Genomic DNA, 22740 nt, shown 5'->3' with positions numbered 1-22740 from the left:
GATAAAGTGGAGGAGTGCCTCCTGAAAGAGGAGGCAATTAAAGAGGAACACACCTGGTGAGCAGCAGGCAGTGACAGTTTTTAAGACAGGGTGAGGGCAGAGTTGGGGGGGTGACTCTGGAAAGACGCTGGACAGGAGCTGGTTGGGCTGGCTGGAGAATGTTTCCTGAGCACAGAAGCTGGCTCTGGCTCTGGCCATACCTCCTTGGGGAGCTTACCCCAGGATACACGGGCCCTTGGCCCTTGGCTCCAATTAGAGACTGCTCAGTGCTGGGCAAACAGTGAATGCTGCAGGAGTGAGAACTTCCCTGGTTCCTCACAGGGTGGGTCATGATGGGCCTCTGCTGTAAGCCCTTGTCTCTGGTTGTCGCAAGGGGACAGGTGGGTTTAGAAGCGCACACTCAGGTAGACCCCCATCTTGGCTGCATCTTCTCCCTCTTCCCCTGACTTCTACAATTTCCTTCCTTCCTTCACATGTTCTTTCCAGCATTTATTCAGTCATGTATACAGTGAGTGCCTAACGTGTGCCTAGCACCATGCTAGGCCCTGGGGATGCCAAAAGGAACAAGGCATGGTCCTGGGTCTTGAGGAGCTTCTAGCCAAGTTGGGGAGACTCACTGGATATGATTTCCTTTTCTTCCTTCTCACCTGCAGCAGGTGGTAGTGGACAGGGCAAGGGACCTGGCAGCAGAGGGCCAGTTGCCCATCTGCAAAATGATGACGCTTAGCTCAAGCGGTTGTTGTGAGGAGTATGCATTAGCACCCATGACTTTGACATAGTAGGTGCTCAATGAATATTAGCTAAAGTGGATTAAAATCCAGGAGGGAGCCACTGGATAGTCTAAGGCCACTGAAACTGTTGTGGTGTGCCTGAAATCCAGGCACGGAGATGGTGTCCATATCCTATCTCGGGGGGCATGGACTTGTCTTCCAGCTCGATCTAGAAGAGGAGAGAGGTGATTCAAATGGCAAAAACAGAGGCACCTGGGTGGCTTAGTCGGTTAAGTGTCTGACTCTTGATTTCGCCTCAGGTCATGATCTCACCGTTTGTGAATTGACCAATTCAGAGCAGAAGAGCCTCTGTGGGAACATGGTGGAGTAATGAGAGAGTATTTCCTGGGGAGGTTGAAGGCTGTGGGGAAGGACCTAGCACTGAACCATTCAGAGAACTGAAAAATCCCGGTGCTTGGCTGGCTCACGGACACTTGGGCCAGCACCTCTCCTCCCCTCACTCCCTGGACAGTTCCTTTCTTGTTGCCCCCACCTGGGGCTAGTCACATTTGGGCCCAGCAATAACTATATGGGGGACTTAATCACTCAGCAAATATTTATTGATTGTTTATTATGTACCAGGCCCTATTCAATGTGCTGGAGACACAGCAGTGAACAAAGCAAAGAGCCTCATCTTCGTGCACATATGCAGGTATACGTGAAGGATAAATTGTTCGTAATGAAATTGCTGGGGCAAAAGAATGTGCATTTAAAATTTTTATCGATATTGCCAAATTGATGAACATTTCTTACAGTTTATGTTCTACCTGGGTGACTGTTTCTGGATGAGTTGTATCTTTCTAGCCAGAGGGATAATCAGGGCACCTGACTACAATCTTCCTGCTAGCCCCTGAAGACCTGGAATTTCTGTCCCCCAAGGCTAGGAGATGTTTTCTTTCTTTCTTTCCTTTTTTAAAAAATGTTTTAAATGTTTATTTATTTTTGAGAGAGAGACAGAGACAGAGTGTGAGCGGGAGAAGGGCAGAGAGAGAGAGAGAGAGAGGGAGACACAGAATCTGAAGCAGGCTCCAGGCTCTGAGCTGTCAGCACAGAGCCCATTGTGGGGCTTGAACCCCTGAACCACGGGATCATGACCTGAGCAGAAGTTGGATGCTTAACCGACTAAGCCACCCAGGGGCCCCTCATAAGAGATGTTTTCTTTACCTACTGAGAGGTGACACTTCCCTGAGATTTGTGATCTTTGGGGAGATTCTTGATAGGGTTGGAGCTCAATCCATAGATTGATTGTTGGTCAGTCTCCAGGACCAACAGGAGAGAGGATGTGAGGAGTTGTTCTTTGAAAAGGACCATTGAGAAGGAAGCAACCAGAAAGTGACATCATCAGGGATCACTTAGTTCAGGCATGGGCAGTGAGTGACTTTAGCTGACCCACTCCTGGCTACAGCTGAATTGGAGGAAAGAGGGCTTCCAAAAGTTTTTGTCGGCAAGAATGTCGCAACACTGTTGCAGTGTGTCAGTGGGACCCAGAGTGCTTGGCAGTGGCTCAGGCATGGTGATTCTCTGCATACTGGGCTGACCCCTTCACCTGAGTTGATCAGTGCTCCATTGATACTCCTTCCTGGAGCTAGTTAGGCAGCTGTTAGGGTCCTGGAGCGGCTCCCGAGACCTTCAGGACTGGGGTGAAAGCTCCAGAATGTCAGAGCAGTAAATATATGTCCTGGTTTTCAGGACTGCTTGATTTCAAATATTCTGCTCCACCTAATTCACCAGCACCTGTCAGACTGGGTGTCCCAGTTTTTGGTTTGGAAAATAGCCTGTCTCACAGGTAATGGAGAAGGAGGAGGCAACAGTTCATTCATTCCAGTGTGGAAGCTTCCGATGGTGGGTAAGGGAAAGGAGACCTGCAGAGATGACCCCAGCCTTGTGCTAGAACCTCTCCGTTGAATTCTCAGCTCCGCCTGGAGGTGAGGTGAGTGGGACGCAAAGCGATGTGACTGGCACCCACCTAGCCCCACCCGCTCACCTCATCCCCTGCCCTATCCCACATTGGCAGGTTTACCTGATCTCTCAGTCTAGCCCCACCGGCTCGATAGAGAGAGCCCACGTTCAAATGCAAAAGCAGTCTGCCATCGCTACGTAAAAAGCGGGTTTAAGCAACTGTGTTCAGTGTCACCAATTTTAGGAGGCCGGGATGCGGAGGTTAGTTTCTCCCAGGGGAAGAGAAGGAGACTCCAGGTCTCTAAAACTGTGCAACAGCCTGTTCTGCCAACCCTCCCCCTCACCCCCCACCACCGCTTCCTTCGGAGTGGCGGTCGGCCCAGCCCCTAAGTGATCAGGCCACGGCCCCCCGCCCCGTCCGTTCTCCTCCCGGCATAGCCCGGCCCATCTCCCCACCCGAGGCCCCGCCTCCGGCCCCGCCCCCGGCCCCGCCCCGGCCCTACCGGATCCGGAGAGGCGGCGCCCACCAGCCCTCCGGACGGACACGCCAGCTGGACTTCAAGTCCCAGCAGCCCCTGAGTCCCGCCTCCGGGGGCAGAGCTATCCCGGGCAGCAAATTCGGAGGAGCCTTGGCGCTCAGGCTAGGGAACGCGTGTGACCAATCGCGGGGCCGCTTGCGCCGTGTGCCGATGGGGGCGGGGAGAAGCCCGCAGGGGCCCGGACAAAAGCCGGCTTCCCGGCGACTGCTGGAGGCTGGAGCGCTCCGGGCACTGGGCGGCGAGGCGGGGCCTGCGGAGGGAGCGCTGCGCACGGGCTTTCGCAGAAAGGTGAGTGGCGGGCAGCTGCTTTCGCGCGGGGTACTCCACCTGCCCGAGGAGCTTCCCGCCTCCCTCCCCCAACCCGGAACCGCTTTCCCCGGCGCCGTCTTGGTGCTCACGCGTCCTCCCTGCTTCTGCTTGGAAGTTGTTTTTTTTTTTGGGGGGGTGGGGGGGGACTTCGCTTTAGGTTAGCCTTCGCTCGGAACCCCGACTGGTGGCAGCGTGTCGACCACCCCACCCCCACTCTCCCACATTCCAGTTTCAGGGAGTTTGCATAGGGTGTGCCGCCGCCCTGGCTTCTTTTCCCTCCGCTAAATTGCATTTGCACCAACCAGGCCCCTCTCACCCCCACCGGGGCCAGTCCTCGAGCCTCTTCGGGCTTTAGCGGGCCTCCCTCTTGTCCCCATCGGGGTCACCGGTGGCCACTCGCCCCACTCCTATCCGGGCTCGGGCGCTTCCTCTCTTTTTTTTGTGAAGAAGCGACTGAGTCCCGCGCCGAAAGTGGAGGGAGCGAGCCCGGCGCGTAGCCTTGGCGGGCCACGCGGCGCCGGGCTGTCCCAGGGTGCCCGACGCCTGGCCTCGCCCGCAAGGACCGGGCCGTGGAGCACCGGCGCGGGAAGGACCCTCCTCGCTCAGGAGGTGCCGTCGGGCCCAGCCTCTAAGCGACAGATGGCCGGGGTGCCCGTCTCCCTCCCACCCCTGGCGCTGACGCCTGTGCCGAGCCTGGCCAAGGCAAGGTCCCGGAGAGGGCTGAGGATGCTGCCGCCGCCCTCCTGTAGGGCCTGGCAGAGGGCCAGACCCAGCGCCTGCTGCCCTCTCCAACCTTGGCAGATACTGTGCAGTAGCGAGGAGTTCTGCCATTGGGTGGTCCCCAGGGTCGGCCTGGCAGGAGGATTTTGGAGAGGGGAGGAGCAGTGCATGGCACCAGTTTGGCCAACCAGCCCACGCCTTCCACCCACTAACTTTGCTCTGAGGTCTTTCAGCCCGCTCAGATCTTGGATTTCTGAAATACTGCTTGAGGAAAACCTGGTAGACCCCAGCTACCCAGGGCGGGGGTGGTAATTTTTATCTCTTAGAGAACTTCAGAAGCTTGGGCCAGATGACAGGAAGAGCCCTTGGAAACCAGGCAGCTGGTGTCTCCATCCCATTCTGACATGCTTGCTGCACTAGGGGGACCCTCACAGAATTCTGCCTCTTCCCTTTATTCCAGGAATTGCTTGTCCTCTTAAAAACAACCCTCCCCTCCAAAAAAAAAAAAAACAAAAACAAAAACAAAAAAACACAAAAACCAGTCCTATGGATACTGACCTATAAAGGAGTGCTCTTTGTCTTTCCCGGGGGGAGACCCTAAGTAGCATCTCCAGTGGTTCCTCTGCACTGGCTATGTCCCAGGGATACATTCCTGGGAAACAGTCTGCTTTCATTCAGCCTTCCCTGTGGGCTGCTTCAGTTCTCAGTGGCTGCTGTGGATGAACTCAATCCTGGGTCACTCACCCTGTCTGCAGAAAAGACCCCATTCAGCTCATAAAGTCCTTCCCTTGAGGGGAGAGAGAGGATATGTGTGATGTGTGTGTGTGTGTTCAGGTTCCTCGGCATGATATCCCCCAAATGGTTTACATTTTACTTGTTATTAGGTGACAGTTCCTAGGGCCCCAGAGCGGACCCCTGGGGTCTTAGCTTTGTCCTAAAATCACCTATCACCGGTTCGAGAGCATATTCAGTTCCTGAGGAGGCAGCCTAGGACTCTGGGGGAGTGGATCCCCAGATCCAGATTGGTATACACTTTCAGCCGCGCTGTCACTACAGTAGATGCTCTTAACTGGTGGTCTGTGGTCATAATCATAAGCATCTTGAAATGAGGCGCACATTTTTCGGGGCTTTTCTTCATGTGCTCAGGAATCTGAGACCTCAAGTAGGTTAAGAGCCACTGCCCTAGAGAGACTTCCAAGACCCTTCTGAATGATTAATTTTGCGAATTTTCTCCACCGAGACCCCTCCCTGGGTTTGTGAGCCTTCTTTCCTGCATTTGGTGAACATGCAGAGACCAGATTCTTTCCCCATTTTATTCCATCATATAAATCCTGTCTTGGCCTTGAAAGGGCCTGCCCAGCCATCTACGCCAAAGTGCTCTGGTGGCATATCTTATTTTGGTAAGCTGGCAAATCTGTTCTATCCTATATCATCCCCTCGTTGTGTCCACCCCCTGCCCCCCTCCAACCATCCTGTGGAAATGAACTCTTGTCTTGCCTGGGACTCAAGAAAGTTGTGATTTTCCAGCTGCAGAACAGGCCTTTTCTTACCCCTTTCCTTTGTCTGCTTTGGGAGGTGCCAGTTTTGAGGGGGTTGTTGTTCTGGTAGTGTCAGACTGTTCTCTGCTTGGGGAGGCTTAGCAAACTCCTGGAGTTTGTGATCACAGGTGCTTGATGTTTCTGAACCACGGAGCATGGCCAGCAGCTGCCGCCTCCTTTCCCTGCTTCATCTGCCCTAGGTTGCGCTCTGTTTGGGAAGGGGGTGGGGGCAGGTGTACCCATCTGATTTCAGGACCAGTTTTTCTGGTCTGAAGTCAAGAAGGTTGGGAAATAGAGCTGGAGTGGGTGGGGGGTGGGTGGAGGGCTGCAGGACCCAGGGGCTGGCTGAAGCATCACCTTTGGAAACTCTTGCTGAGGAGGAGCCGGAAGTCATCCCAGGGGAAGGCCAGAAAAGGGAACATCTCTTTTGAGCCCCTTCCCAGCTACCCCACTTTGGGCCAGACACCAGACTGAAAGCACCCATTGTGCTGAGTTGGAGACTAGCTGGGAGGCCGAGGGGGCCAGCCAAGCCGGTTGGGAGGGAGGTGGAGAGTAGCCTCTGAAACTTTGGCCTTCCCTGAGCTGGAGATGGAGACCCACCTTCCTGTGTGTATAAACCAGCTAGTCCCCCGGGTCCGCCTTCTTTTATTTGAACTTGACTTTTCTTCTCAGCAAATTCGGCAACTTCAGTTCTGGATCTCTGTGGAAGAGATTGGAGTGACTTTTCCTGATGAGGCCAAGTTCTTAGTCTGAATGACTTGGTTTCCTTTCCCTCCCCCTTCCCCTGATCCTCTCCCCAACTTGCTACCATGGGAGAATGGGTGTGTCAGGACAACGCGGTGGGGACGGAAAATGAAGAAATTGTCATCACAGACCCTTCTGTGAGGTGAAGAGGGGGACATGGCCTGGTCCTGGGAGAAATGGTCTTTTCTCTCGGGCTGACGAGTGTGGGGTTTTCTGGGGAGCAGGAATAAGAGTATTTGGGTTCAAGTCCTGGGTCCCCTGCTCATTTGTTTGGCTTTTTGGGCAAGGTATGGTAGCTCCTCTGAGCTGCTATTCCTCATCTAAGAAATAGGATTATGAATCTCCGTGTACCTCACAGGGTTCGTATGAGATGACTTCTATATCCATGTGACCTGGGATGACTGCTGCCTCCTCCCTCAGCTTCGGCTCAGCTAGAAGTGACCAGTACAGGGTGGTCCCCAGAGAGGCCTCTGTTTTGCTCTAAATTAGCAAACTGAGTGACTCAGTGGGGCGGGTGGGATGTACTGAAGGTCACAGTTTCCCTGCCCAGTGCCTGCTCTGAACTCGGGGGTGGGAGTCTAGTGTCCTGGGAGAAATGGACTCTGAGGTGACTCTCTGCTCCTTGAGGGTTTGATCCTGCCTGGGGTTAAGTAAACTCACCTGCCTGGCCTACAGCCTGATGGTGAGTGTAAGTGCGTGAAATGGGTGAGTCTGGATGTGGGGGAGACGAAACCTGTAGGGGGAGGGGAGTAAGGGCAGGATTGCATAATTCTGGCTGTGCGCCCCGTAGGTCACAGAACCAAAGGGTGTGTTTCAGTGTCTGTGTGGGACCTCGGGTGGGACCAGCACATGGGTTTGGGTCATACCACTGGTATTCCTGTCTCCCCAGCCAGCTGCCTTTGGCTCCAAGATGAATGTGAGCTGGTTTGTCGAGAGGAAGTAGAGACAAGGTTGAGGCCAAGAGACCTGGGGAACATGCCACCTTTGTTTATCTCCACCTTCTCTCTCTCTTCACTTCCTGATCCTCCTTCCCTGATGTCAAAAGTGCTCATTGAGTGGGAATGCAAACTGGTGCAGCCGCTCTGGAAAACAGTGTGGAGGTTCCTCAAAAAATTAAAAATAGGCCGACCCTATGACCCAGCAATAGCACTGCTAGGAATGTACCCAAGGGATACAGGAGTGCTGATGCACAGGGACACTTGTACCCCAATGTTTATAGCAGCACTTTCAACAATAGCCAAATTATGGAAAGAGCCTAAATGTCCATCAACTGATGAGTGGATAAAGAAGATGTGGTTTATATACACAATGGAATACTACTTGGCAATGAGAAAGAATGAACTCTGGCCTTTTGTAGCAACGTGGATGGAACTGGAGAGTGTTATGCTAAGTGAAATAAGTCAGGCAGGGAAAGACAGATACCATATGCTTTCACTCATATGTGGATCCTGAGAAACTCAACAAAAGACCAGGGGGGAGGGGAAGAGGGAAAAGTTACAGAGAGGGAAGGAGACAAGCCATAAGCGATTCTTAAATACTGAGAACAAACCGAAGGTTGATGGGGGGTGGTGGGGAGGGGAAAGTGGGTGATGGGCATTGAGGAGGGCACCTGTTGGGATGAGCACTGGATATTGTTTGGAGACCAATTTGACAATAAATTTCATATTAAAAAAAAAAAAAAAGAAGAAGTGCTCATTGAGATCTCGCTTCCTTCCCTCCTGCTGGGCCAGTCCTCCTTCCGCCTCCTGAGAAGTGCTGAGATCTGGTCTTACTGTCTGGGGGCAGCTGGACACGGGTCTCTTCCCCTGCCCACCAGCTCCTGTTCCTCCCAACAGGTAGAGCAGGTCCCTCTGCGGCCATGTCGGCCAAGGCGATTTCGGAGCAGACGGGCAAAGAACTCCTTTACAAGTTCATCTGCACCACCTCAGCCATCCAGAACCGGTTCAAGTATGCCCGGGTCACCCCTGACACAGACTGGGCCCGCCTGCTGCAGGACCACCCTTGGCTGCTCAGCCAGGTGAGCCCACCCTCCCCAGGCCCTTCTTCCGGGCCCAGGGTCAGAGGAATAGAGACGGTCGGTTTGGTGGAGATGTCCCACCGGGTCACACGATGGCAGACTGCCCACATCAGTGGGCAGCGTGCAGTGGGCTGAGCGGGATTTTGTGTTCGGCTCCGGGCCCCACGTGTTGAGACGCCCCAGCAGGGAACACAGCGCAAGGGCTTGGAGCTTGACTGACTGGAGTCCAGACCAAAGCTCTCTGTCGATTAACCGTGTGGCCTGGAGCAAGCTGTTTTACCTCTTTTGAGTGGCAGATTCCCCATCTGTCAGATGGGCGGAACACTCACCCTGTAAGCTATAAAGATTAGCAATAATGTCTGGAAAGCATTTGGTGTGCCACCTGGCACTTGTAGGTGCTCAGTAAAAGTGGGTGTGGGCTCCACTCACCCCAAGTACAGCATGTTAGGAATGTGTTCGGGCCATGAGGAAGCGTGCTGCGGACTTTGTGTGGCAGCCAGCCCAGAGTAGAGGCTCCTCTGTCCGGGTCCCTGTGGGACCATTGTTGGGAGGCAGAGACTTCTTGGGCAGGGCCAGGAGAGCGGGTTCTGGGGGTGCACGTTCCCTCCCAGCACAAGGTAGCCCACCCACGAAAGGAGCTGCCTCGGGAGGTGGCGCATTTCCTGGCTGGCAGCATGTGAGCAGTGCTTAGGGTCTGCTTGCTGGGCCTATAGACGGGGTCAGGCCCAGGGATGGGATTGACCAGAACTCTAAGGTCCTTGGTCACCACAAGGCTCTGTCCCCCTGTTCTTCCTTTTGGAACACAGGTGCTGGTCCATATTCTGAGGGCTTCATGGTTTAGTGGAGCTAAGATGTCGCATAGGGAGGGTAGGGAATCACTCATGCGGCAGGTATGTGGTAAGTATCTACACTGTGCCAGGCCCCATTCGGGGCACGGATGGCTCCAGATTCCTGGATGTCAAAAGAAAGGTATAGGCTTGGATAGGTGAGAAAAGCTTCTAGGAGTTGACACTGAAGAACGGATGGGTGGATAGGAAGCCATGCAGGCTGTCCTGTGCTTCAGGTCCCCAGACTGTAATCTCTTACTGTCCCGTTTCTTTCCTTTCCCTCTTGTTCCAGAACTTGGTGGTCAAGCCAGACCAGCTGATCAAACGGCGTGGAAAGCTGGGCCTCGTTGGGGTCAACCTCACTCTGGAAGGCATTAAGTCCTGGCTGAAACCACGGCTGGGACAGGAGGCCACCGTGAGTACGGCTATAGGTTGGGGTGGAGGTGCTGTGGGAACAGAAGTGGATGTGGTCATCTCCAGATGAGCAGCCCTGTAGGCTCACTGCCTACTCGGCCACACTGTGGCCTGGGGAAGGCCACACTGCAGCCTTGGGTCCCGCAGAGCTGCCTGGTAGCAGGGCCAGTCTTGGTGCTCGCTCCCAGCTCTGCCATCAGCGAATGGCAAGATGGGCTGCAAAAGTAACCCCAGTCCAGTTCATGGCCAGGTAGAAACGGTCTGTTATTGGTTTGTTTGTTTATTTAGAGAGGGAGAGCGGGCGCGCAGGTGGGGGAGGGGCAGAGGAGAATCCCAAGCAGGGTCCACACTGTTGGTGTAGAGCCCGACGTGGGGCTCCAACCGCGAGATCGTGACCTGAGCTGAGGTCGGACACTTAACTGACTGAGCCACCCAGGCGCCCCGGAAATGGTTTGTTTCTTTAACAGACCCATCACGGAGATGAGACTCTGAGGCTCATTCTGGGAAGTCCTTTCTTTTCCGTTTCCAGAAAGGGCACAGCAGCTTGTCGTGACGTGTATGCCTAAGAGGGCCGGCAAGAAAAAGTTGCAGAAGGCAGGTGCAGAATCTTTTAGGCAGAGACGTTATTAGACCAAGAGCCGAGGATGAGACTGGTAACACTGAAGAGGAAATTCAGTTCTTGGCTTCCCCCAGCTTGGTGATTAATTTCAACTCTGTAGATGAGAGAGCTGAAGTGAAATGTGGTTTAGGGAGGCTAGGAGAGGCTCAGAAATAAAATTGCACTTCTTTTCCTTTTTACTCCTGGACGGGACTGGAGAACAGGCGAGGGGGAGCGGGCTGAGGCGGGCCTGAGGCCGGGAAGGGTGTGCTGTCCATGCGCAGCTTTGCCCCATCTTGGGTGACTGTCACCAGGGCTGAGCTGTTCTCTTCTTTGGCCGTCCTGGAAGCAGGGTGAGGATGACAACGAAGCTGTCTTCCTCTCTTCCTGGGCTCTCTCCAATCAGCTCTTTGTGGTAGTTTCCCAGTTTTTGGCTCTTGAACTAAAGAGGACCTCTTAAACTCGTATGTGGACCTGGGGCCGGAGGGATCTCTACTGGCCTTTTTGCTTGCAGGCCTTTGGCGAGAGGATGGCAGGACTGGGGGCTGAGTGGTGTCCCCAGAGAGGTCCTTGTGTTCTTTCTCCTCAGCTGCTGTTGGGAGGGGGCTGTCAGCCGTGTTGGGGCCGGCAACAGTGTCCGCCTTGGCAGAAGCGGCTCATTACCTCTGAGGGATCACTGTCTGGTCCCTGACTCAGCAGTGACGCACACGGGCTGGGGGGGGGGGGGGGGGCGGGGGCTTTGAGACACTCTGGGATGAGGGCTGTCTCGCCTCGGCAGCCGCCAGGGACCCACTCAAACTGATTAGCTCTGCAGGCCTGTTGTCCTCAGCCAGGAAAGTGTGCGTGAAGTTTTCCCCGTCAAGCTCTCCCTCCCCCCGCTCCCCCCCATCCCTGCTGTTCCCAGGCCCAGACTTCTGTCCTTGGGCTGGGTCTCTCTGCTTGAGCTCAGGGATGGAGAGCCTTGATTTGTCTGTGCTCTTTAACTTGTGCTACTGATGGCAGGAGGGAGAGGAGTCCTGATGTCTGTGCTGTGGGGGCGGGGGCAACATTTGTTAGCCCAGCTCATTTGTCACCCTCCAGAGGAGGCAGAGAAAGAACATGTGAGGTCAGTACACTGCAGTGTGGCTGGCAGTGGGTGAAGGAGTATCTCGTGAAGACTTCTTCAGCTTAGGGTCTGTGATCCCATTGCCCTGGTTTCTGGAAAATCTCTCTCTGCCAGATGTCGTGGCAGTAGTACCTGAGCCCCGGCTCCGGTGGGACAGCCAAGTAGAGGGAGCAGAGGGCAGTCCTCCTGCCCTGGGGGACAAGACCCGCTGGTCCATCTAAGCTTTATTTTTCTCAATCTCAATAGGTTGGCAAGGCCAAAGGCTTCCTCAAGAACTTTCTGATCGAACCCTTTGTTCCCCACAGTCAGGTATGTGTGACGTGGCTCCAAGCCGGGTCTTCTCCCCCACTTTGTGTTTGTCGACTCTAAAATGATGAAAGGAGAAATCAAGCTGCTGGAGAAAAGTGAAAAGGACCAGACTCTCTGAGGGTCTGAGGGTGCCATGGAGCAGGGAGTCCAGAGATGAAGGGAAAGGCTTAGTTTGTAGCAGGGAGGAGTCAGGGCTGGTAACAGGGGGCTTCTTGGTGCTGGGATGAGAAAGACTTGAAGGCAGGCACCCTCCCCCAGATCGGGTCACAGTGGCTGAGTCTGGACTGTCAGTTAGGCAATGGCCTCTGCTCTCCTCTTGTCCCTGAAGGGAAGACAGTAACTTTTTACATTTATTTATTTTGAGAGAGAAAGGGAGACAGAATCCCAAGCAGGCTTCCCACCGTCAACGCAGAGCCTGCCTCAGGGCTCAAACTCACGAACCGGCTCATGACCTGAGCCGAAACCAAGAGTCAGATGCTTAACTGACTGAGCCACCCAGGCGCCCCTTAACTAGGGTTTTAGAAATGCACCCAAAGGGGTTGGGCTTGCCAGTTCAGTCCCCCTCCCCCACGTGGTACTGTCTTCCCCTGCAAGGCGGAGGAGTTCTACGTCTGCATCTATGCGACCCGAGAAGGGGACTATGTCCTGTTCCACCATGAAGGTGGGGTGGACGTGGGCGACGTGGACACCAAAGCCCAGAAACTGCTCGTTGGCGTGGACAAGAAACTGAATGCTGAAGACATCAAGAAACACCTCTTAGTCCACGCTCCTGAAGAGAAGAAAGAGTTGAGTGAGAGGGAGGGCAGGCAGGTGGCAGTGGGGGAGCGGGGAAGGTCGAGAGCTCCGGACACAGGGCAGGGAAAGCAAGGTGGTCTTCCCTGTGTGGGCATCCGCTGCCCTGCCCCAGCGTCTGGGTGAGAGGGAAGGCACAGCGCCTCCCTGTCCCAAGGAGGGGAGCAGGGGGCAGACAGGAGGCTGGCTCAGACTGAAATATGCCGTAAGCATCCCTCACCCCACTGGCCCTGTCTGTCTGGTACCAACACCTCCGGCTGCATGCCTGACAGCTCCTTTCCGTCTCAGTGGCTGAAGAGTGATGTCCAGGGAGCAGGGCTTACAGAGGGAAGCGAGAGGTTGGCAGGGCAGGCTTTGGGAAGAGGAGCTGTCAGTAAGAGATGGCCGTGGGGAGAGGGAGGTTTGGGACGTGCTGCCGAGCCTGTTGCCCCTCCCTGAAGATTGACCGTCTCTCTCTCCCTCCCCGCTCTAGGATTCTGGCCAGCTTTATCTCTGGTCTCTTCAATTTCTATGAGGATCTGTACTTCACCTACCTCGAGATCAACCCCCTTGGTAACTGGCTCTGCTGGCGTGGGCCTGGGCAAAGGACAGTTATAACAGGGTCTCAGTGCCTGTGGTAACCCTGGCCTTGACGTTCGACACACCAGACCCCCCCCACGCGTAGAGGGCACTGTCGGGTGTGCGGTGTGTAGAGGGATGTCTGGGCTCGTGGAGTGCAGTCTCTCGTTTCTGAGCTCTCAGAAGACAACGATAATTCCTGTTTAACCACCTCCAGCTTTCTTTGCTCTTATTTTGTTCTGTGATGGGGAAGTCCTGATTTTGATCTGACTCTGCTTAGTGGCTATTCCTGGCAGGGGTTAGGCTGTTCTCCCAGGACCTGGGCTGCCCCTTCACTGGTCTGACCGTTCAGGCTCTTCTTTCCTCTTCAGGCCCTTGGAGCACTCCCCAGGAATTGGTCAATCATTGATCCCCAAGCTGGGAAGATCTTGGTCCAGGCCCCTCAGGCTGTGAGGGAGGCAGGTGTCGTGAGCTGGCTCTGGCCAGGGCTGTTCAGGGCAAAGTCCAGATTCCAGATTCCAGCTGGGGATGCAACCCCTCTAATGGACCAGATGGCTGTTTGCTGACTTCATTAGTTAAACGACCCAGGGGTAAAGGGAAGATGGATGTCCAGTTAATGGGCAGTAAATGAATCCTGCTGGCTGGGGGCTCAGTGTACCCAGTGGTTTCCCACTCCCACAGGCAACTAAGGCTTCTCCTGGCCAACCTCGAGAAACCCAGATATATACACCTAAGGGTTGGGGTCGGGGTGGGGGGCCTCCCAACAGCAGCTCGTACCTTAACACTTTATGTTTTAGTGGTAGGGCTGTGGATGGGTGAATGGTTAGATATTTAAGGCATGGAGTGTCGCTTTTCAAAAAATGTTAAAAAATTGCCAGGGCAACTAAACACGACATCCCTGTCACATTACCTGTAAGTCAGGGAGGGAGGAGAGTGGTCTTAATTAATTTATTTCTCTTCTAACGAGGGAAAAGCTGTGTGGAATGGCCGTCCGGTTTCTTGCAGAGCTGGGCAGTTGTTAGGTCTGGGTGGGACCTCGGGAGGTGGTGGTGGGGAAGCCTGTGGAGGGGTTTGGAGGTTGGTGGTAGACGCCTTTGCCGGGGGGCTGGCATCTGAGTACCTCTGCTTTTCTCACAGTTGTGACCAAAGATGGCGTCTATGTCCTTGACCTGGCGGCCAAGGTAGATGCCACAGCCGACTACATCTGCAAAGTGAAGTGGGGTGATATAGAGTTCCCTCCTCCCTTCGGGCGGGAAGCTTATCCAGAGGTAAGGCTGGCTGCTCTGGGGAGGAGATGGAACATGATGGGGACCTGGGGGAGGGTGACTAATCTCAGAGGAGCATCGGGCCCCCCTTGTGCGCTGTTTATTTGGCAGGAAGGGAAGGTCGAGAGCCATTTAATTTTCTTAAAACCCCCAAAGGAGGTGGGGGTGGGAGTCAGCCAAGCCTCTGAATCCCGGCCAGAAATCCTTTTAGACTTCTCTCTCAATCAACCTCCCTGGGCTCTTAACTTGATTTGTTGATAATTCCGAGTGGATCTTGCTCATCCTGCCGGGGGAAGGTAGTTCTCTTGGCCACTTGCTGAGAATTTTAATTGCTCTTTCCCACCACATCATCTGAGAGGTCTTCACAGCAGGATTAGGCCTGTGAGTCATAACCCAGGCCAGGGCAAGAGGTTGGGCCGGAAGAAGGGGCGTGTGATGAACCAGGCAGGCAGACATTGGGATTGGGGGCTGTTTAGAAGCAGGGTGACCTAGTGAGACCTGGGACTTGGGCAGAGGGTCAGGGACTTGAGGACAGAGAGAAAGGAGTTGGGAAGTTTGTCCCCAGGCAGCGACTGTGGCTATGGGTGGTTCTGGTCCTTGAGGACATCATCGTGTTTTGTCCCAGGTACATAGGACCCTGCACAACCCCTCTCCCTGACCCTCTTGAGACAATGGAGGACCGCTTCATGTGTCTTCAGGGAAAGGGACAGGGTCCCAGGTGCTGGGACCTGGTGAAGGGGGTATCCCCAGGACCCACCTGTTGCTGTCTGGTCCCTAGGAAGCTTACATTGCAGACCTGGATGCCAAAAGTGGGGCGAGCCTGAAGCTGACCTTGCTGAACCCCAAGGGGAGGATCTGGACCATGGTGGCCGGAGGTGGTGCCTCTGTTGTGTACAGGTGACTGAGGGGCTACTGAAAGGATGGCAGTTGGGCCTACCCCGAGTCCATGTGCGCACAGCCTAGATCAGATTGCCTTACCTTGGAGTGGGGATGGGGGGGGGGTCTTCATCTTCTCCCCTTGGCGTAAAGCAGGGCTCTGGTAAAAGCCTGCCCTGTATGTACACTGTCCCCTGCAACTTTCTTACTTAAAAAAAAATTTTTTAATGTTTATTTTTGAGAGAGAGAGGCAGAGCACGAGCGGAGGAGGGGCAGAGAGAGGGAGACATAGAATCCAAAGCAGGCCCCAGGCTCTGAGCTGTCAGCACAGAGAGGGAGAGCTAGAATCCCAAGCAGACTCTGTGCTGTCAGCAGAGTCCAACGATCCCATGAACGGTGACACTCTGACCTGAGCTGAAGTCAAGAGTCAGACATATAAGCGACTGAGCCACCCAGAAGCCCCTTGTTTATTTTTATTTTTTAAAATCTTTATAGTTAGTGCTATGGGCTTCCTGCAGAGATACAATAAATGCAGAAAAGAACCCAATAGTAAACATCGCTTGGCTGTCTCCCCATCTCTCCTGCTAGTAGGTCACCACAGTGAACACGTTGCTGTGTGTCCTTCCAGCTGTTTTAATGCCTGTATAAGTATCATACTTTAACAGTTTATAAGAATATTGGGATCATATTCCACAGTCTTTGCAGTAATTGGTTTTTCACTTAAAGCACAGTAGACATCTGTTCGTTTCCAGGCAGTAATCTGCCATGTTCCCCTCCACGCCTGGCTGAGCTCTCCTCTAGTTGCAACCATTTTATTTCTCCGTTGGGCAGCCAAGCAGGGACTCCTGGAATATGTGATTCTTCTTTGTATTGGGAGGTGCTCCTTGTTCCTTTTACTTAATGTTGTCAATCCAGGACCCCACTGTGGCTGGGGGCTGGCAGAGAGTGCTGCCCGGGAGAGCCTGATGCGACTTCAAGTGTGACTTCTCTGGACCTTGAGGGTCTGAGGCCCGAGAGGTCGGTTCCATAAGCTGACTATGGGGCTTTCGGGGCATCTGTGTGTCCTCATCGGCACCAGGCTGCCACCCTCAGCCACTAGAGTCAGAATCAGCACTGACTTCCGTGTCTTCCTGACAGTGATACCATCTGCGACCTAGGGGGTGTCAATGAGCTGGCAAACTACGGGGAATACTCAGGCGCCCCCAGCGAGCAGCAGACCTATGACTATGCCAAGACGATCCTCTCCCTCATGACCCGGGAGAAGCACCCAGATGGTGAGACACACACGCTCCTTTCCCAGGATGGCCCATTGTGCCACAGTGGGAATAGCTTTGGGCGAGGAGGCACTGGGGTTGTGGCCCTGCTCCTTTGCGGCCTGGGGCTATTTAGCTTCTGGACCTCTGTTTCTCCCAACTGTACAGTGGGCAGTGTGGCCTCTGTCAGATGGAGGCTGCGGGGAAGCAAGGAAGCGATATGTACATAAAGTCCTGTAGGCAGGTGCAAGGGAGGAGGTAGCAATGTGCTCTTACTGACTTGTAGAAACTCAGTTCTTAGCGGCCCACTTCTACACTTACTGTTTGGGCTGTGGGATTCCCAGCTTCACTTTACCGCCTGTCTAGTGTTTGGGGGCTACACATACCAGTTCCCTTTCCTTTGAGCCAATAGAGATTCCTACCAGGAGTATCCAGAAATTAAACCGGGTTTCTCAGTGGCAGCCAGGAATGACGTAGAGGTTCTGTGGGTTTGGATTAACCACCTGCTCAGTGGCATGGGTAATGGAGAGCTGAATTGGTTAAGACTGAACGGATGTCAAGGGAGGTCAGCCTGCTCCCCACCCCACCCAGCCTCTGCACTGACACCTCCTAACAGTTGAGGGATCCGTGCTTAGAGAAGAGAGAACGCCCTCGGTTGGATTTCTGGTAGGATGTTCTACTTTTCTAACCCTTTTTTGACCTCTCTTACTCCCAACACAGGCAAGATCCTCATCATTGGAGGCAGCATTGCAAACTTCACCAATGTGGCTGCCACATTCAAGGTAACCAGCCACCGGGGACCGTGTAGTCTCTGGGGAATGTGGGTTTGGGAAAAGCCAGGAAGGGAGGTTTCTGTAAGCAAAGTTTGAGGCAGAAGCAGGTTTCCATGACTTACCCAGCTGAGTAGGGGCTTTTGTCCCAGGGGCCCTTGTTGGGGATGCAGAAGACGCTGGGATAGATTTGGGTCTTCTCCAAAAGGTCAGAATGAGGAAAATGGATCGATGATCTGAGGCTCTTGCTCATCCAGCTGAGGCCTGTCAGCCTGGTCCCTGTGCACAGGTCAGGGGTGAGGGCACACAGTTCTGAGTGGGACTGCTGGTCAAAAAGGGCAACAGAGCTAACCTGGCTCGAGAGTCCTCAGGAGGCCATTTCTCGTTCTGTACTGTCCGACGCTCAGGGAATGTCCCTTCTGGTAGTGCATATTTGAGAATGATGGATAAATAAATGTCCACCTTGAAAGTCTGAGCTCTCATGAAGTGGGGGACCAGGCCTCGTCAGTCTTGCCAAAAACAGAGTCTCTCTAATGGGTCCTGATTCAACAGACCAATCTGAAACAGGTGAACCTTGGCAGTTTTATTTTAACTTTTGAGCAACCCTATAATAAAGGCAGCCCTGTCGATATGGATGGTTACTTCTGGAACAGCAACCAGGTGGCATGCCTTGGGTGACAGAAATTAGACTTCTGACCCAGGAAAGACCGCATTGGTGCACACCTGTTCATTCCTCCCAAATTGTTTCCAGAGTTGATATCCCATTGCAAGGGCTGTTCTCCAAAATCGCTGGAAGAAACTTTAGTAGGACTTTGATATTTAAGTGGACTAGATCCTGATACTTCTGAGAACCCTTGCATAGGACCCTGGTCTAGATCCTCGCCACCTGCCCCGGCTGCAATAAGAGATAACAAGAATGACTGGAGACGGCACCCTATGCATTGAGGGGTGTGACTCCCAGGGACTCCAAACTGCTGCCCCAGCAACATCACAAGCGACTGCATGTCCTGGGCCTTTCGGTTGCTTGTGCGCAGTCCAGTCCACACGTGTGAATTCTTGACTGCCGGGGCCTGCCATGCTTCTTCGTGAGAAGCAGTCCTTGTTAGGTACACCTGGGATGTTCGTTCATCGTGATTATAAATAATTGCCTTATTTTTAGGCACATGTCTGTCATCCCTTCCTGCTTCCAGGGCATCGTGAGAGCAATTCGAGATTACCAGGGTCCCCTGAAGGAGCACGAGGTCACGATCTTTGTCCGAAGAGGCGGCCCCAACTATCAGGAGGGCTTGCGGGTGATGGGAGAAGTCGGTAAGATGGCGACCTTTTCTGTCCCCAGCGCTCTGTGCCGGGTCTTCGGACACTTGCTTCTACTTCCAGTGTGTGCGCTCCTCTGATGCAGAGCTCGACCTGAACTTCACAATGGCTCAGAAAACATTTCCATTCAGCTGTTCATTTAACAGATATTTGCGGAACACCTGCTCTGTGTGGCCTGTGTGCCAGGCACTGGGGTTGCAGCTGTACATTTGACCGACAGCAATCCCTCGTGCTGTTGAAAACATCGACAGTAATGTCAGGTGGCGCTAGGTGACATGAAGGTAAACAAAGCCGAGTAAAGGGATAGCTTGCGTGGGAGGGGACAGGGCCGGTTTTAATGGGGTGATCGGTGGAAGCCCCCCCAAAACGGTGACATTTGAGCAGTGACCTGGAGGAGAGGAGAGAGCACTTAGCAGTGTCTGCAGAGAGAAGGCCAAGTTCCAAGGCCCTGAATGGGAGCGTGCTACTGTGCAGGACCAGCAGGCAGGGCTGAGGGAGCGAGGGCAGGGTGTTGGCAGGTAAGGGTGGGAGGCAGTGGGAGCTATGTGGGACTGGTACAGGTACGGGGGAGCACTTGGCCGTGACCCTGGGCTGGCAGCCTCTGGAAGACTTTGAGGAAGTGGCACAACTTGATTTTGGGTTAGAAGGGTTGTTTTGGCTGCTGGGTGGAGTGCGGGCTCAGGGGCAGGAGGGTGGAGACCCCTTGGGCTGTGGGGGGAGAGGTGGGGACGATTGGTTAATTGGTAGAACAAGAGAGCAGAGTGCAGACCTCATTGCTAGGAGCACTTATGTGGGGAGCAGGAATTCACATGAAGCGTTGGAGGGGTGACAGACGCGTGCCATGCCCTTTGATTGGAGGGGCAAAAGCTTGCCATCTTCCCATTTTTGCAAATCTGGTATCCGTGGCAAATAGGAACCTGCCTCAATCACCTGAAGGGGTGCCAGGTCCTCGTTTTCACCTACAGCTGAGTTCCTGCCATGGGCCCAGCCTTCGGGACAGCATGGTGAATGTTAGTCACGGTCTGGCCATTAAACTCACAGAACATTAAATAAGTAAACACTTACTAAGAGGTTGATCCCTCTCAGTTAGGGATGTGTACAGTGAAGTGGCAGGGGAGACGGAGGAGGAGGTGGCGAGCGACGAGAGAGCTCCACACAGAGGACCGAGGGGGGCTGGAGCCCTGAGGAAATGAGCCCAAGGCCCAGGCACAGAGGCCAGGCCGGGTGGAAGTCGAGGTCGAGGGATGGGAGGGCCAGGGTCTCGCTGCCCACAGCAGGACGGTGCTTGTGGTTGCACTTCAGGGTGTCGGTAAAGCCAGGCCTTGCTCTTATCAAAGCAGGTGGTCTTTATGGAGATTTGTTTGGTGGTAAAAATATGACGGTTGGTCTATCTTGGATAATTGGCCTTGTGCAGAAGGCACTAGATGCCAGGCAGGGCCCCTTGCAGAGCAGTGTGGACGTGGACACTTATTTGAAGACTTGAATGATGGATTCTTTTCTTCCCTCACAGGGAAGACTACTGGGATCCCCATCCATGTCTTTGGGACTGAAACTCACATGACAGCCATTGTGGGCATGGCCCTAGGCCACCGGCCCATCCCCAACCAGCCACCCACAGCGGCCCACACTGCAAACTTCCTCCTTAATGCCAGTGGGAGTACCTCGGTAGGTGCCCCCTCTCCTCTGCCTTAAAACCTGCCTTGTCATCTTTGTCACCCTCTCCTACCTCCCTCCCATCCAGGACACAAGTGCCCCTCTTCTGTTCCTAGTCGTCTGTGGGCATTGGAGAAAGACGGGTTGGTTTCTAGATCTCTGCTGGCTTTTTTTCTGCCCAATCAAGGTAGTATAATGGAAAGCCTACCGGGTTTTATTAGTTTAGTTTAGTTTAGTTTAGTTTCTTAAGTAAGCTCTTTACCCAACGTGAGACTTGAACTCACAACCCCGAAATCAAGAGTCTCATGCTCCACAGACTAAGCCAGCCAGATGCCCCAAGACCAGGGGTTTTTAAATCAGACTGGAGTTCAAATCCTGTTGAGAGAGAGACCTTGGCAGGTGTCTTACCCTCCAGAGCCTCAGTTTGCTTATCTGTGACCTAGAACAATACTAATTCCTATCTCAAGAGGGTTGTTGTAGTAGTACTTTTGCAAGCACTTAGTAGAAGATAGTGCTGTACAGGATTCTTATTACCTGATTTCTTTGGGGCCTTAAGGCTCCAAAGCTCAAGGACTAATAGTTCTTTTTCCCAGTTGCTACCTGTGACTCTTGTCTCCTTGTCCCACCCCAGACTCCAGCCCCCAGTAGGACGGCATCTTTTTCTGAGTCCAGGGCTGATGAGGTGGCACCCGCAAAGAAGGCCAAGCCTGCCATGCCACAAGGTAAGTGGCAGCCAGCAGATTCAGGCACTCCCTGTCTGCCTGTCCTTTCTGGGCCCTGCTGGGGTGGGCCCTGCTGGGGCGCCGGAACATGGTTTGGGCTGTGCTGTAAGAGTGTGCATGGCACATGGGCCAAATGGACACGAGGACATGAAGAGTTGAACCTTCCTGAGCCTTTCTGTGGGCTCCCCACGCTGCACCTGGGTCACCTCGCTCCCCACTGTCTTCCCCTCTGTCCCCTTACTTCCGTGGGGCTGTGTGAAGTGGCGAAGGAGACAGGGCGACAGAAATACCTGGGGGTGGCAAGGCCTCCCAGACTCCACTTCTTTTTTTTCTTTCCTTTTTCTTTTTGTTAATGTTTATTTTTGAGAGAGAGAGAGAGAGAGAGAGAGAGAGACAGAACATGAGTGGGGTAGGGGAAGAGAGAGAGAGAGGGAGACACAGAATCCAAGGCAGGCTCCAGGCTCTGAGCTGTCAGCACAGAGCCTGACTCAGGGCTCAAACTCATGAACCGGGAGATCACGACCTGAGCCGAAGTTGGTCATTTAACTGACTAAGCCACCCAGGCGCCCCTCCCAGACTCCACTTCTAAGTGGAGAGCAGGAGCCTAGAGCTGGTCCAGCAGAGCAAGGGCCCTCACAGTGGTTCCTGCCTGCCCAACCTCTTGGGGCTCCTACAAAGACCCCCCCTTCCTGTGAGCCCACCGTAAGAGCACACGTCATTTACCAGCCCATCCGCAGTTTGCCTTCTGTGTCTGTCCGTCCTCTGGTTCATCAGATGCGACCCCTGCCACCACCCAGCTCTTACAGCCAGTGTTAATTAATGTAGCCCCTTCCTGGTACAGGAAGTCTGCACTTGAGGCATTTTGGGAAATAGTTACACTGGCTCCAGGCACTCAAGATTGCACACTGTTTCCCCGCAGTCCCCAAACCAGCAGCTTTGTCCACAGAATGACAAGTCCAGCTCTACGATAACCTGATCCTCTTACTGGGCTTCATGGGGACAAAACGGGATTGGCATTTCAAGGGTGTGATGGGGTCAGCTGTCCCTCCACCAGGCCTGGGGGCTTTGGTGTTCAGCACACCTTCCAAGCCTTCTGGCTCCTCCTGCCCCCTCTCTGCCCCTTTGGCCCTTTGCCCTCTCTTGCTTCTGCTGTGCTGATCAGCACTCTCTCCTCTTCGGTCAGCTTCACTCCTGTCCATTGTGGAATAGACAAGACTTGGTGAGGGCGTCAGCCCTGTGAGGCTTGTCCTTGGGATCCTTCCCTTTTCCCACCCTCTCCCTCTAAAGCCTCCAACTACCAGCAGGTGACTCAGTTGCCTTGGTCATTTTCTTTGACAGATTCAGTCCCAAGTCCAAGATCCCTGCAAGGTAGGATGCCCCTGCCCTGCCCCAGCTCTGTGTGTGGCTTTGTTAGTGGGTTATAGTCTTAACTGTGTGCTTTGTTTCCCCCCCCCAAGTCCTAGTCCTTGCTCTCCCTCCCCTTCCCACCCCTGCTTAGTCACTCCCACCCCCACTCAGCACTCTCCTGGCCGGCTGTCTCTGGCTCTACACTCAGGACAGGACATGGCGTGGAGCGTAGGAGCAACAGCTGGGCCCAACGCCTTGGAGAGTAGGGGTGGCGCCTGCTGAGGAGGGAGGGGAGTCCTGGGAAGGAGGGAGCCATGGACACTGAAGTGGGGTGGAGGGTGGTGGCAGCACAGGCGCACGGAGGGCAGCCTCAGCTCTCCCGATTCCCATCTGGGCCTCAT

General features: G+C 54.1%; 1 protein-coding gene across 10 annotated transcripts in view; it reads left to right on the top strand.

Moving 5' to 3' along the window:
* ACLY (ATP citrate lyase) overlaps window positions 1-22740 on the top strand; it is a 48358-nt gene that overhangs the window by 193 nt on the left and 25425 nt on the right. Inside the window, exons 2-17 of one of the 10 annotated variants that reach the window (XM_042917214.1) lie at window positions 1031-1092; window positions 1353-1422; window positions 2557-2700; window positions 8355-8536; window positions 9656-9778; window positions 11727-11789; window positions 12384-12574; window positions 13054-13133; window positions 14277-14407; window positions 15183-15301; window positions 16418-16554; window positions 17254-17315; window positions 18494-18611; window positions 20128-20282; window positions 20902-20992; window positions 22331-22360. In XM_042917214.1, the coding sequence (XP_042773148.1) occupies window positions 8378-8536; window positions 9656-9778; window positions 11727-11789; window positions 12384-12574; window positions 13054-13133; window positions 14277-14407; window positions 15183-15301; window positions 16418-16554; window positions 17254-17315; window positions 18494-18611; window positions 20128-20282; window positions 20902-20992; window positions 22331-22360 (1459 nt within the window). In that variant the 5' untranslated portion in view covers window positions 1031-1092; window positions 1353-1422; window positions 2557-2700; window positions 8355-8377. Of the gene's footprint in view, window positions 1-37; window positions 57-1030; window positions 1093-1352; window positions 1423-2544; window positions 2701-3369; window positions 3497-8354; window positions 8537-9655; window positions 9779-11726; window positions 11790-12383; window positions 12575-13053; window positions 13134-14276; window positions 14408-15182; window positions 15302-16417; window positions 16555-17253; window positions 17316-18493; window positions 18612-20127; window positions 20283-20901; window positions 20993-22330; window positions 22361-22740 lie in introns of those variants that run through there. The other 9 variants (XM_042917215.1, XM_042917217.1, XM_042917213.1 and 6 more) reach the window with 9 other exon arrangements.

The sequence above is a fragment of the Panthera leo genome, chromosome E1 (assembly GCF_018350215.1).
Source record: "Panthera leo isolate Ple1 chromosome E1, P.leo_Ple1_pat1.1, whole genome shotgun sequence".
In the NCBI taxonomy this organism is placed as follows: domain Eukaryota; kingdom Metazoa; phylum Chordata; class Mammalia; order Carnivora; family Felidae; genus Panthera; species Panthera leo.
Note: the sequence above shows the minus strand (reverse complement) of the source record. Positions and strands in the feature narration are given on the sequence as shown.